This window comes from Elephas maximus, chromosome 23 (genome assembly GCF_024166365.1).
Source record: "Elephas maximus indicus isolate mEleMax1 chromosome 23, mEleMax1 primary haplotype, whole genome shotgun sequence".
In the NCBI taxonomy this organism is placed as follows: domain Eukaryota; kingdom Metazoa; phylum Chordata; class Mammalia; order Proboscidea; family Elephantidae; genus Elephas; species Elephas maximus.
In genome coordinates this window covers 55500966-55516623 of record NC_064841.1, presented here as the reverse complement: position 1 = coordinate 55516623, position 15658 = coordinate 55500966, and the positions used below count along the sequence as shown (strand labels likewise).

Here is a 15658-nt window from a genome sequence, read left to right as displayed (position 1 = left end):
TATTGTTGAGTTGTTGAAATTTTCTGTATATTTTAGAGATTAAACCTTTATCAGATATGTCATTGCCAAAGATTTTTTCCCAGTCTGTAGGTTCTCTTTTTTATTCTTTTGGAAAATTCTTTTGATGAGCATAAGTATTTAATTTTTAGGCAGTCCCAGTTATCTGGTTTATCTTCTGGAGTTTGTGTATTTTTAGTTATGTTTGACATTCTACTTACGCCATACGTTAGGGCCCCTAACATTGTCCCTATGTTTTCTTTCATGATCTTTATAGTCTTAGGTTTTACGTTTAGGTCTTTGAACCATATTGAGTTAGTTTTTGTATACGGTGTGAGGTGTGGATCTTGTTTCATTTTTCTGCAAATGGATATCCGGTTTTGCCATCAATATTTGTTGAAGAGATGATCTCTTCCCTGTTTAATGGACCTCAGCCCTTTGTCAAAGATGAAGTGTCCGTAGGTGGGTTGATTTATTTCTGGGTTCTCAGTTCTGTTCCATTGTTCTATGTGTCTGTCATTGTGCTAGTATCGTGCTGTTTGACTACCATAGCTTTATAATAGGTTCTGAAATCTGGTAGTGAGGCCTACTACTTTGTTTTTCCCCTAGAGTTTTGTGATTTGCCAAGGCCACAGAGTTAGTCAGTGGAGGAGGTTATTACATGGCCCAGAAAGGCAGATCCAGAGCCTGCCCTGTGAGCCCTCCCATTTGGTCTTCTCTTTTGTCAGATGAGCCTGTGTAGGAACATCCAGTTTTTTTAAGTATTGATTTGATTCTTACGCTGCTGCAGAGAACGTTTCTGTGACTTCCTATTTTCTATTGAAGAAGTAAAATAGCCAATCAATATGTGACAAATAACTTACAGGTGAGGCTTTCCCAGCATCCTCTGCTTTTATTCGCTCATGTGAACCCAGTGTTCCAGTCATTAATCACATGCCTTGCCATGTCTGTGGTCATGGTGTGTCCTGCTCACCATGTCTGTGGTCCTGGAGTGCCCTGTTCACCACGTCTGTGGTTCCTGTGTGTCCTGCTCACCATGTCTGTGGTCCTGGCATGTCCTGCTCACCATGTCTGTGGTTCCTGTGTGTCCTGCTCACCATGTCTATGGTCCTGGCATGTCCTGCTCAGCATGTCTGTGGTCCTAGAGTGCCCTGCTCCCCATATCTGTGGCTCCTGTGTGTCCTGCTCACCATGTCTGTGGTCCTGGAGTGCCCTGTTCACCATGTCTTTAGTTCCTGTATGTCCTGCTCACCATGTCTGTGGTCCCGGCATGTCCTGCTGACCTTGTCTGTAGTCCTGGAGTGCCCTGCACCTCATATCTGTGGCTCCTGTGTGTCCTGCTCACCATGTCCGTGGTCCTGGAGTACCCTGTTCATCATGTCTGTGGTTCCTGTGTATCCTGCTCACCAGTCTGTGGTCTTGGCGTGTCCTGCTAGCCATGTCTGTGGTTCTGGGGTGCCCTGCTCACCATGTCTGTGGTCCCTGTGTGCCCTGCACACCGTGCCTGTGGTCTCTCTTTGCCCTGTTCACCGTGTCTGTGGTCCCTGTGTGCCCTGTTCACCATGTCTTTGGTCCCTGTGTGCCATGCTCACCGTGTCTGTGATCCTGGTGTGCCCTGCTCACCATGTCTGTGGTCCTGGTGTTCTCTGCTCACTGTGTCTGTGGTCCCGGCTTGCCCTGCTCCCTGTGTTTGCCACCCTGAAATCCCTGTAAAAGCTCCATTTTCTGCCGTGTTGTCTCAAGGTTTTTACCAGTCCTCCCTGGTCGAATTTTGCATTCATCTGGATTCGTATTTGATTTATTTCACTCTTATGGCATTTATTTTGAACTGCATTTTATTGAGGTTGTTGTTATTATATTATTCCATGTCTTATCTAATTGGAGAATTATGAATGGCAGCATGGACTAGTTTTTAATACAGCATCAGTTTTGGACTCAATGAAATATTGAATGAATGTATGATGAGCCATACTAAATTAGCTAACATTAATTTTGTTTGATATCTAGTAGAAAGGTTGCTAGTAAGGAGTCTCTGTGAATAATTTATTTTACATAAATCTCATGAAAGATGTTGTTGAAACCTTACTGAAACGTAATATGTTCTATTTCACCAGCATAGACGTTACTATTTTATCTAATGTGTTTTCTTACAAAGTATAGGTACCCTCTTCCTGGCATGTAACTCTGAGGAATCCACAACATTAAAGGTGCAAGGAAGTTGTCTTAGTTATCTAGTGCTGCTATACCAGAAATACCACAATTATATGGCTTTAACAAAGAGAAATTTATTCTCTTACAGTCTAGTAGGCGACAAGTCGAAATTCAGGGCACCGGCTCCAGGGGAAGGCTTTCTTTCTCTGTCAGCTCTGGAGGAAGGTCCTTGTCATTGATCTTCCCATGGTCGAGGATCTTATCAGGTGCAGGAACCCCATGTCCAAAGGACACGCTCTGCTCCCAGTGCTGCTTTCTTGGTTGTATGAGGTCCCTAAAAATTTTGTGTGCTTGCCACATGTAAAACATACTCACCCCATCATATCATAACAAAAGTATTAAATCAAGTCCAAAATCCAAAAATTCCTCTTCATCTGTGAAATGTAAAATACAGGTTATCTGCTTCCAAAGTACAATGGCAGAACAGACACAAGGTAGACATTTCCATTACAAATGGAAGAAATTGGAGGGAAAGAAGGCATAACAGGCACTGAGCAAGTCAGCAGAACACATTACATTAGCCCTCAAGGCTTTGAAAATAATCCTCTGTTCTCTGAGACCATTTACAGAAGGTAAACGTGCTAAATTCTTACCTCTTGTAACTTCTATACTTGTTCCCAAAGATGCTCCCGTAGGACAGGACACAAGGAAGACACATTACAATTTTTAAAATAGCCTTAAAATAGTACCGCCAATATAATCTACAAACCATAAAGCCCTGTATTCTTTCCAGTTTTTTTCTTACTTAATTTTATTGTAAATTCTCATATGAACGTAATTTAAAAGTTTAAAATTAATGTAAGTATATGTTTTTTTAGCAATTCTTTAATAAATAACACAGTTTCATGGAATTTTTAGAGTTCACAGTACTGCACATGTCATTATTATCTCAGAATGTTGAAATGGCAAACCTAGCCTAGCAGATCATTGGTAAAGTTAGGAAGTGAACCCAGTTTTTATTTTTCCAGGGATTTTATCACTTCTTCCTCATAGTGCCCCTATGTACAACAGAATGAAACACTGCCCAGTCCTGTGCTGTCCTCATGGCCATTGTTGTGCTTGAGCCCATTGTTGCAGCCACTGTGTCTACCCTTCTTGTTGAGGGTCTTCCTCTTTTTCGTTGACCCTCTACCTTACCAAGCATGATGTCCTTCTTCAGGGACTGATCCCTCCTCATAACATGTCCGAAGTACGTGAGACAAAGTCTCAACATCCTCGCTTCCAAGGAGCATTCTGGCTATACTTCTTCCAAGACAGATTTGTTCGTTCTTTTGGCAGTCTATGGTATGTACATTCAATATTCTTCGTCAGCATCGTAATTCAGAGGCATCAATTCTTCAATCTTCCTTATTCATTGCCCAGCTTTCGCATGCATGTGGGTGATTGAAAACACCATGGCTAGGGTCAGGCACACCTTAGTCCTCAAAGTAACATCTTTGCTCTTTAACACTTTAGAGGGATCTTTTGCAGCAGATTTGCCCAATGCAATGTGTTGTAAATTTCTTGAGTGCTGCTTCCATGGGCATTGATTGTGGATCCAGGTAAAATGAATTTCTTAACTTCAGTCTTTTCTTCATTTATCATGATGTTGCTTATTGGTCCAGTTGTGAGGATTTTTGTTTTCTTTATGTTGAAGTGTAACCCATACTGAAGGCTGTACTCCTTGATCTTCATCAGTAAGTGTTTCAAGCCCTCTTTACTTTCTCTCCAAGCAAGGTTGTGTCATCTGTATATCACAGGTCGTTAATGAGCCTTCCTCCAATCCTGATGCCCTGTTCTTCTTCATACAGCCCAGTTTCTCAGATCATTTGCAGAGCATACAGATTGAATAAGTATGGTGAAAGGATACAAACCTGACACACACCTTTCCTGACTTTAAACTATCCAGCATCCCCTTGTTCTGTTTAAACGACTGCCTCTTGATCTATGTACAGGTTCCTCATGAGCACAATTAAACGTTCTGGAATTTCCATTCTTGCCAATGTTATCCATAAATTGTTATGATCCACACTTTTGAATGCCTCTGCATAGTCAGTGAAACACAGGTAAACATCTTTCTGCTAGTCTCTGCTTTCATCCAGGATACATCTGACATCAGTAATGATATCACCTGTTCCATGTCTCCTTCTGAGTCTGGCTTGAATTTCGAGCAGTTCCCTGTTAATGTGCAGCTGCAACCGCTTATGAATGATCTTCAGCTTAATTTTACTTGCGCATGATATTAATAATACTGTCTGCATTCAGTTGGGTCACCTTTCTTGGGAATAGGCATAAATAAGGATTTCTTTTAGTCAGTTGGCCAGGTAGCTGTCTTCCAAATTTCTTGGCATAGATGAGTGAGCACTTCCAGTGCTGCATCCATTTGTTGAAATATCTCAATTGGCATTCCCTCAATTCTGGAGCCTTGTTTTTCACCAATGTCTTCAGTGCATCTTGTACTTCTTCCTTCATTACTGTCAGTTCTTGATCATATGCTACCTCCTGAAATGATTGAACATCGACCATTTCTTTTTGGTACAGTGACTCTGTGTTTTCTTTCCATCTTCTTCTGATGCTTCCTGCTTTTGGTCAATATTTTGCCCATAGAATTCTTCAGTATTGCAACTCAAGGCTGGAATTTTTTCTTCCGTTCTTTCAGCTTGAGAAATGCCAAGTGTTTTCTTCTCTTTTGGTTTTCTAACTACAGGCCTTTGCGTATGTCATTGTAATACTCTGTCTTCTCTAGCCACCCTTTGAAATCTTCTGTTCAGCTCTTTTACTTACTTCATCATTGCTTCCATTCGCTTTAGCTCCTCGGCTTTCAAGAGTAAGTTTCAGAGTCTCTTCTGACATCCCCTTTGGTCTTTTCTTTCTTTCCTGTCTTTTTAATGACTTCTTGCTTTCTTCATGTGTGATGTCCTTGGTGTCATTCCACAACTTGTCTGGTCTTTGGTCATTAGTGTTCAGTGTGTCAAATTTATTTTTGAGATGGTCTCTAAATTCAGATGGGATATACTCAGGGTTGTACTTTGGCTGTCATGGACTTGTATTAATTTTCTTTAGTTTTAACTCGTATTTGCATATGAGCAATTGATGGTTTGTTCTGCAGTTGGCCCTGGCCTTGTTCTGACTGATGATATTGAGTTTTCCCATCACCTTTTTCCACAGATGTAGTTGATTTGATTCCTGCGTATTCCACCTGGTGAGGTCCAAGTGTATAAAATAAAAAACCCAAATCCATTGCCATCCAGTCAGTTCTGTCATAGTGACCTAACAGGACAGAGTAGAACCGCCCCATAGGGTTCTCAAAGGGTCCCTGGTGGATTTGAACCGCTGACCTTTTGGTTAACAGCCAAATTCTTAACTACTGTGCCACCAGGGTTAGTCACCGTGTATTTGCAAGATAAGGTTTTCGGGGAGTCCCTGGTGGATTCGAACTGCCGACCTTTTGTTTAGTAGCCGAACTCTTAACTACTACACCACCAGGGTTAGTCACCGTGTATTTGCAAGGTATTTGCAATGAACAAGTCTTGGGTCTTTCAAAATTCTATCATGTAATCTCTGACATTATTTCTATCACTAAGGCCTGTTTTCCAACTACTGATCCTTCTTCTTTGTTTCCAACTTTCACATTCCAATCACCAGTAATTATCTGTGCATCCTGATTACATGTTTGATCAATTTCAGCCTGCAAAAGTTCGTAAAAATCTCCAGTTTCTTCATCTTTGGCGTTAGTGGTTGGTACGTAAATTCGAATAATAGTTGTATTAACTGGTCTTCCTTGTAGGCATGTGGATATTTTCCTATCACTGACAGCGTTGTACTTAAGGATAGATCTTGAATGTTCTCTTCGACAATGAATGTAACACCATTCATCTTCAATTTGACATTCTTGGCATAGTAGACCATATGATAGTCCAATTCAGAATGGCCATTACGAGTCCACTTTAGCTTACTAATGCCTAGAATATCAATGTTTATGCATTCTATTTCAATTTTGACTATTTCCAGTTTTCCTGCATTCCACTTCCCGATTATTATTGGCTGTTTGCAGCTGTTTGTTCTCATTTGAGTCGTGCCACATCAGCAAATGAAGGCCTTGAAAGCTTGACTCCATCCGTGTCATTAAGGTCAACTCTGCTTTGGGGAGGCAACTCTTCCCCAGTTGGGCCTCACTCTATCAGACAGTGTTCTGCTGCCTTTTGTAAAGTTTTCACTGGCTAACTTTTTTTTTACAAGTTGACCACCAGGTCCTTCTTCCTAGTCTGTGTTAGTCTGGAAGTTCACCTGACACCTGTCCACCATGGGTGACCCTGCTGGTATTTGAATACCGGTGGCATAGCTTCGAGCATTACAGCAACACGAAAGCTCCCACGGTAGAACAAACTGACAGGTGCACATGCGCGTGCGCACGCGCGCGCACACACACACACACACACACACACAAAGACGTAGTAAAGGCTTAAGCACTCGGCTGTTAAGTATTCAGCTGCTAACTGAAAGGTTGGCAGTTTGAACCAACCCAGCGGGTCTTCAGGAAAAAGACCTGGTGATCTGCTTCCATAGAGATTATAGCCTAGAACAATCTATGGGGCAGTTCTATTCTGGTACGTGGGGTCGCTGTGAGCCAAAAATTGACTCGATAACATCCAACAACAGTAAATGCTTTGGGGAAAAGTTTTGGAATTGTACTGTTATTTTCAGTTATCTATCATCTTTTTTTTTTTTTTTTCTTCCTTGAAGGCCCTGGTGCAGTTGTTAAAATGCTTGGCTGCTAACCAAAAGGTCGGTGGTTTGAACGCATCAGCCACTGCGTGGGAGAAAGATGTGGCCGTCTGCTTCCATAAAGATTTACAGCCTTGGAAACGCTAGGGTATAGTTGCACTCTGTCGTATAGGGTGGCTATGAGTTGGAATAGATTAGATTGCAACGAGTTTAGTTTTGAATTTTTTAATTATCTTTTTTGCTATTCCACTGGTTACCATTAGGTGGTGATAAATGGCCACGTCAGAAACAAATTTGGCAATTGAAATCCTGGATGAAATAAAAGATTGGAGTCTCTGAGCACTTTATTGTTCCCATGAAATTTGAATCTTCTATGTTGGAAAATTTTTATTGTTACTATATACTTATTTCTTTTTAGGATCTTTAGCAAGCATGCATCTGCATCTTTTGTATTTATCTTAAAAAAAAAAATTAAACCTGTTGCTGTCAACTCGATTCCAACCCATAGCGACCCTATAGGACAGAGTAGAACTGCCCCATAGAGTTTCCAAGGAGCACCTGGTGGATTCAAATTGACGACCTTTTGGTTAGTAGCCGTAGCACTTAACCACTACATCACCAGCATTTCTATTTTTAGGATCATGGTATAGTTGAGAGTCTATTGATAGTTATTGACCCCTTCCCTAAAGCGTTACATGTAATTTCACCTGTTGCCCATCATGTGTCCAGGTCCAGATGCCTGATTAGTTTTCTCGTAATAAATTACTGAAAATTCGTCTCTCTTCCTCCAGCCATCTTGATGAATTACACGGACTGTGATTTATATTTCATCTTAAAACATTTGGGGCAATGCCTTTAGTAATGAATGTTTTCTGAGGAGATTGTGCATTATAAAGATAAACCTACATAGGTATACCAGCATATCACCATTGTCGTCATTGCCTACTGAGGGCATCCCAGGTACAGGTTCTATGCCAGGTTCTGGGGAAAAGAACTGGAGCCACACTCCTGCCCGGCCATCTCCAGTCTGCTTCCTCTCACCACTACACTGACCTCATTCTGCAGCAACTAAAACATATGGACAGTTAGAACTGGTACAGTGTGCTTTTCACTCTTCTGGATGTTCACTACACTTTGTGGAGAATTGAATTAGTTTCTTTCCCTCTGTCCTTTGAGCCTAGCCTTTTAAGATTAAGTATATTTTATAATCTACCCTTCAAATACTTAATGTTTTAGTCTAAAAATACTTTTTATGTTTCATACCAAATAGATCCAACTTTCAGATTCTCTTCCATAAGGATTTTTTAGAGGGCAAGGGAGGATTCTGTACTTGTTAGTATTGTTAATTTCAAAAATTAGTTTGATAACCTAGACATAAAATAGAACTCTAGAAGTTATGTAACTCGTAAAGCATAGAAACAGCTATAAAATCATAAGAATATCATTTTGTCAGGATATTAAGTGCTTGTCAAAAATAGAAATAATGTATTATAATATGTATTATACTTTTATAAAAATGTTTAATGTTATTTTATATTTATATTTAAAGTTTGTTTTATTTAATGTGTCATTAAATTCAAACACATTTCAACAATATACATGTTGATTTGCCATCTTTCTGTCTATTAATTGTGAAATACTCATTTTAAATACCTTTAAATAAATTTACTTGCCCCGCATACAGCGTAAAAGAGCAGTGGACCTCAATGTTAAAATCTTGGATTTGAGTAGCACATTTCTGATGGGAACCCACATCCCAAACAAGATTGGGAAGCATCTCCTTCCAGAACACATTCGCCACCACTTTACGCTCGATGGCGAGCATGTACTAGTTGACGGTCTACATGCAGAAGCTCCGGATGACTTGGTTTGTGTGTTTCCTTCTCTTTATGTCTCATCTGTGTTTCTTAATCGACTCGACGGCACTGGGGTTGGTTTAATACCCTTAAAAACATAATAATACCCTTAAAAACACTTGGGTGTTATTAAGCCCTAAAAATTTAACTTGTGAGATTGTTAATCCCATAAATGCTTAGAATAAAGAAAATGGATTAATTACTCTCTTAAAGAATGCCTCATGTTAAAGTCTGATAAATAACAGCAATGATTGACATTCTAGACTACTCAGATTTTTAACGCACGCAGGTAGAGTTGTGTTATGGCAGAGACACATGCCCTGGGTAAGATTTTGCCCTACCTTTCCCATGGTGGTGCAGTGGTTGAGAGCTTGGCTGTTAATCAAAGGGTTGGCAGTTCGAATCCACCAGCTGCTCCTTGAAAACGCTATGGGGCAGTTCTGCTCTATCCTATAGGTTCACTCTGAGTCAAAATCGACTCGATGACAGTGGGTTTTGATTTTTAGTTTTTCCCCATAATAGCACCTAGAGTGCCAGGCAGGTATGCTGTTGTAGCCTGTACCGTTATTTGCCTTGTTTAAGCTGTGACTTTATTTTTAAAGCAGTGCTCATCTGCAGATAAAGTGGTGAAAATTACTTTCTATTATTGTTGCATAAGATTTTGTGTCATGGTATTTACACCTTGTACCATTTACTTTTTAAATATAGGTGCGAGAAGCTGCTTATAAAATTTTTCTTTATCCCAATGCTCGTCAGCTGAACTGTTTAGAAGAATTACTCAGCAACAGAGACCTTCTGGCGAAGTTAGTGGGATATTCCACATTTTCCCACAGGGCTCTCCAAGGAACTATTGCCCAAAATCCAGGTAAGCCTGCTTATCCAACTTTTAAGGATAAAGTTGGGTTTTTATGAAACTAAGCTTCTGATTTTATGCAGCTGTAAGTTATGCTCTGTTTTTAGTATTCTCAAAGACCTATTTTTGGGGGGGGGATTTTCTCCATTTTTAGATAGGCATGGTTTTTATTTATTCATTTTTGTTTTATTATTATCTTTTTATTGTTTTAAGTGAAAGGTTGCAACTCAAGATAGTTTCTCTTAGAAAAAATAATACACACATTGTTATGTGACCCTGGTTTCTCTCCCTATAAATGTGACAGCACACGCCTCCTTTCCACCCTGGCTTTCCTGTGTCCATTCAACCAACTCCTGTCCCTTTCTGCCTTCTCATCTCACCTCCTGACAGGAGCTTCCCATTTAGTCTCATGTTTTTTTATCTACTTGAGCTAAGATGCACTTTTTTCACAAATATCATTTTATGTCTTATACTCCAGGCTGATCTTTGTTGTAAGAGTTGGCTTCAGGAATGATTTCAGTTCTGGGCTAACAGAGTTTCGGGGGCCATATCGTCTGGGGTCCCTCCAGTCTCAGCCAGACCATTAAGTCTGGTCTTTTTACTAGAATTTGAATTCTGCACCCCACTTTTCTCCTGCTCCGTCAGGAACTCTCTGTTGTGTACCCTGTCAGGGCAGTCATTGGTGGTAGCCGGGCACCATCTAGTTTTTCTGGTCTCAGGCTGATGAAGTCTCTGGTTTATGTGGCCCTTTTGTCTCTTGGGCTAATATTTTCCTTGTGTCTTTGGTGTTCATTATTCTCCTTTGCTCCAGGTGGGTTGGGACCAATCATGCATCTTAGATGGCTGGTTGCAAACTTAAGACCCCAGACACTGTTCATCAAAGTGGGATGCAGAACATTTTCTTAATAAATTTTGTTACGCCAGTTGACCTAGGTGTCCCCCAAAATTATGATCCCCAGGCCCCTGCCCCTGCTACTCTGTCCCTCGAAGTGTTTGGTTTTGTTCAGGAAACTTCTTAGTTTATATTTTAGTCCAGTTGTGCTGACTTCCCCTGTATTGTGTGTTGTCCTTTCTGTCACTTAAGAAAATTCTTGTCTGCTATCTAAAAAAAAAAAATTTTTTTTTTTTTTTTATCTAGTTAGGTAACCATCAAAGAATGTTTTCTTCTGTGTTTAAACCTTTTCTTGAGTTCCTTTAATAGTGGTCTCATACAATATTTGTCCTTTCATGACTGACTGATTTCAGTCAGCATTATGCCTTCCAGATTCATCCATTTTATGAGATGTTTTGCAGATTCATCGCTCTTCTTCATCGTTGAGTAGTATTTCATTGTGTGAATGTGCCGTAATTTGTTCATCCATTCATCCATTGATGGGTACCTAGGTTGTTTCTGTCTTTTTGCTATTGTAATCAGTGCAGCAGTGAGCATGGGTGTGCATATATCTATTCTTGTGATGGCTCTTATTTCTCTAGGATATATTCCAAGGAGTGGGAGTGCTGGATAGTATGGTACGTCTATTTCTAGCTTTTTAAGGAAGTGCCAAATCAATTTTCAAAGTGGTTGTACCATTTTACATTCCCACCAGCAGTGTATAAGTGTTCCAGTCCCTCCACAGCCTCTCCAACATTTCTTATTTTGTGTTTTTTGGATTAGTGCTAGCGTTGTTGGGGTGAGATGGTATCTCGTTGTAATTTTGAATTGCATTTCTCTAATGGCTACTGATCATGAGCATTTCCTTATGTATCTTTTAGCCACCTGAATGTCGTCTTTGGTGAAGTACCTCTTTATATTCTTTGCCCATTTTTTAGTTGCCTAATTTGTCTTTTTGTTGTTGAGTTTTTGCAGTATCTGGTAGATTTTAGAGATTAGACGCTAATTAGATTTGTGGTAGCCAAAAATTTTTTCCCAGTTTGTAGATTGCCTTTTTACTCTTTTGGTGAAGTCTTTTGATGAGCATAGGTGTTTGATTTTTAGGAGCTTCCAGTGTCTACTTTGTCTTCTGGTGTTTGTGCATTGTTAGTAATGTTTTGTATTCTGTTTATGCCACGTGTTAGAGCTCCTAGCATTGTCCGTATTTTTTCTTCCATGATCTTTATCATTTTAGGTTTTATGTTTAGGTCTTTGATTCATTTTGGGTTAGTTTTTGTGCATGGTGTGAGGTATGGGTCTTGTTTCATTTTTTTGCAGATGGATATCCAGTTATGCCAGGACCATTTGTTAAAGGGACTGTCTTTTCCTCAGTTAACGGACTTCAGGCCTCGCAGCAGCTCATCGGTGAATGAATTTATGTCTGGATTCTCAATTTTGTTGCAATGGTCTACGTATCTGTTGTTGTACCACTACCAGGCTGTTTTGACTACCATGGCAGTATAATAGGTTCTAAAATTAGGTAGTGATGTGAGGCCTCCCGCTTTGTTCTTCTTCAGTAATGCTTTACTTACCTGGGGCCTCTTCCCTTTCCATATGAAGTTGGTAATTTGTTTCTCCATCTTGTTAAAAAATGCCTTTGGAATTTGGATAAGGCTTGCATTGTATCTGTAGATTACTTTCAAAGCGCTCCTTGTTGGTGTGGAAGAATCCAACTGAGTTTTGTATGTTTATCTTGTATCCTGATAATTTGCTGAAATCTTCTACTAGTTCCAGTAGTTTTCTTGTGATTCTTTGGGGTTTTCTGTGTATAAGATCATATCATCTGCAAATAGAGATACTTTTAATTCTTCCTTACCAATTTGGGTTCTCTTTATTTCTTTTTCTAGCCTAATTGCTCTGGCTAGGACCTCTAGTACAATGTTGAATAAGAGTGGTGGTAAAGGGCATTTTTGTCTGGTTCCTGTTCTCAAGGGAAATGGTTTCAGGCTCTCTCCATTTAGGATGATGTTGGCTGTTGGCTTTGTGTAAACGCCATTTATTATGTTGAGGAATTTACCTTCTATTCCTATTTTGCTGAGAGTTTTTATTATGAATGCATTTTGAACTTGTCAAATGCCTTTTCTGTGTGAATTAATAAGATCATGTAGTTCTTGTCTTTTGTTTCATGTATGTGATGGATTACATTGGTTGTTTTTCTAATGCTGAACCATCCCTGCATACCTGGTAGGAATCCCACTTGGTTGTGGTGAATTTTTTTTTGATATGTTGTTGAATCCTACTGGCTAGAATTTTGTTGAGGATTTTTGTGTGTATGTACCTTAGGGATATTGGTCTGTAATTTTCTTTTTTTTGTGGTGTCTTTACCTGGTTTTGGTATCAGGGTTATGCTGGATTCATAGAGTGTGTTTGGGAGTATTCCATCCGTTTCTGTGCTCTGAAATACCTTTAGTGGTAGTGGTGGTAACTCTTCTCTGAAAGTTTGTTAGAATTCTGCAGTGAAACCATCAGGGCTTTTTTTTTGGCGGGAGTTTTTAAATTACCTTTTCAATCTCTTCTTTTGTTATAAGTTTATTTGGTTGGTCTACCTTTGTGTTAGTTTAAGTAGGTAGTGTGTTTTTAGAAATTTGTCCATTTCCTCCAGGTTTTCAAATTTTTTAGAGTACAGTTTTACATAGTATTCTGTTATGATTCTTTTAATTTCACTTGGGTCTGTTGTGATATCACCCATCCCATTTCTTCTTCAGGTTATTTGCTTCCTCTCTTGTTTTTCTTTTGTCATTTTGGCAGTGGTTTATTGATTTTGTCAACCCTTTCAAAGAACCACCTTGTGGTCTGAACTCTTTCAATTGTTTTTCCTTATTCTATTTCATTTAATTCTTCTCTAATTTTTATTATTTACTTTCTTCTGGTGCTCGAGGGTTTCTTTTGCTGCTATTTGTTTGAGTTGCAGGGTTAATGTTTTGGTTTTCGCCCTTTCTTCTTTTTGGATGTGTGTATTTATTACTATAAATTGGCTTCTGAACACTGCTTTTTCTGTGTCCCAAAGGTTCTGGTAGGATGTGTTTTCATTCTCATTTAATTCTGTGAATTTCTTTATTCCATCCTTAGTTTCTTTTATAACAGTATATTTTTTGAGCAAGGTGGTATTCATTTTCAAAGTGTTAGATTTTTTTTCCTTGCTTTTTCTGTTATTGATTTCTACTTTTATAGCTTTACTGTCAGAAAAGGAGCTTTGTAGTATTTCAGTGCTTTGGATTCTGTTAAGGCTTGCTTTATGGCCTATATGTTGTCTGTTCTAGAGGATATTCCATGTGTGCTAGAAAAGAAAGTATACTTGGCTGCTGTTGGGTGGAGTGTTCTGTATATGTCAATGACATCAAGTTGGTTGATTGTGGCATTTAGATCTACCTCTTTATTGAGTTTCTTTCTGGATGTTCTGTTCTTCACCAAAAGTGGTGTTTTGAAGTCTCCTGCTATTATTGTGGGGCTGCCTCTCTCTCTTTTCAATGCTGTTAGCGTTTGTTTTATGTATTTTGGAGCCCTGACATTGGGTGTGTAAATATTTATTATGGTTATGTCCTCCTGATATTTTGACCCTTTAATTAATTAATTACATAGTGTCCTTCCTTATCCTATGTAGTAGATTTTACTTTAAAGTCTATTTTGTCAGAGATTAATATTTTCACGGCTGTTCTTTTTTAATTTTTGTTTGATATATTTACTTCCATCCTTTGAGTTTTAGTTTGTTTGTTTCTTTAAGTCTAAGGTATGTCTCTTGTAGGCAGCACACAGATCTTACTTTTTTATCCATTCTGCCGCTCTCTGTCTCTTTACTGGTGCATTTAATCTGCTTATATTCAGTGTAATTATTGGTAGGTATGAGTTCGCCACTGTCATTTTGATGTCTTTTTTTTGTGTATTATTGACAGTTTCTTTGTTCCACTTAATTTTCTGTGCTGAGTTGTTTTTCTTTATGAATATCTTTTCATATTTTTCATCGTTGCTGATTTTGTATTTGCTAAGTCTTTGTGTTTTTCTTGTTTTTTATTTTGATGTGTAGGATTGTTAGTTTCCCATGTGGTTGCCTTCATATTTACCCCTGTTTTTTGAAGTTTAAACCAATCTTTTATTTCTTTATTTCAATGCTTACATTTTTCAGTCCCTCCTTTTTGTTTTAATGTTGTCATCTTTTACATATTGACGTCTGTGTTTCCCCATTTGTAGCATTTTGGCTTTAATTTATTTTTGTGACTTGACTTCCATATCTGGGTTTATATCTGGTTGCTCTTTCCTGTGTTGTAGTCTTGGGTCATTATCTGATGTTATTGATTTTCTATTGTAAAAATTTATTGTAATTTTGGTTTGGTTTTTGCAATTTCTCTGAACTTCTTTTTATCTGGGAATACCCTAGTTTCACCATCATATTTGAGAGACAGTTTTGCTGGATATATAATTCCTGGTTGGCAGTTTTTTTCTTCAAGGCTTTATGTATGTCACCCATTGCCTTCTTGCCTGTATGGCTTGTGCTGAGTGGCCAGAGCTTAGTCTTATTGACTTCCCTTTGTAGGTGACATTCCATTTATCCCTAGGTGCTCTTAAAATTCCTTCTTTATCTTTGATTTTGACAAGTTTGATTATAATCTGTATTGGTGACTTTCTTTTGGGATCTACCTTGCGTGGGGTTCAGCAAGCAACTTGGATAGATATCTTCTTATCTTTCACAATATCCAAGAAGTTGTCTGCCAACAAATCTTCAACAATTCCCTCTGTATTTTCTGTTGTCTACCCCTGATCTGGTACTTCAGTCACTCATAGGTTATTCTTCTTCACAGAGTCCCACATAATTCTTAGAGTTTCTTCATTTTTTTTTAATTCTTTTATTTGATTTTTCCTCAGATAAGTTGATGTCAAGTGCTTTATCTTCAGTCTCACTAACTCTGACTTCCATTGCCTCAATTCTGCTCCTATGACTTTCTGTTGAGTTGTCTAATTCTGAAATTTTACTGTTAATCTTCTGGATTTCTGTTTGCTGCCTCTCTGTTGATTCTTGCAGTGTGTTAAATTTGTCATTGAGCTCTTTTATAATCTTCTTAAGTTCCTCTGTTGCTTTGTCTGTCTGTTCCTTGGCATGTTCTCATTTTGCCTATTCTCCTTCTTGATCTCTTG

At 38.8% G+C, this 15658-nt stretch overlaps 1 protein-coding gene across 5 annotated transcripts in view; it reads left to right on the top strand.

The window, feature by feature from the left end:
- MIPEP (mitochondrial intermediate peptidase) overlaps positions 1-15658 on the top strand; it is a 228736-nt gene that overhangs the window by 27301 nt on the left and 185777 nt on the right. For all 5 annotated transcript variants that reach the window (XR_007515047.1, XR_007515046.1, XR_007515048.1 and 2 more), the window contains 2 exons: positions 8597-8779; positions 9477-9633. Coding sequence is in view for 2 of the 5 variants with exons in the window: in XM_049867153.1 (XP_049723110.1) it covers positions 8597-8779; positions 9477-9633 (340 nt within the window). In the remaining 3 variants the exon portion in view is untranslated. The remainder of the gene's footprint in view (positions 1-8596; positions 8780-9476; positions 9634-15658) is intronic.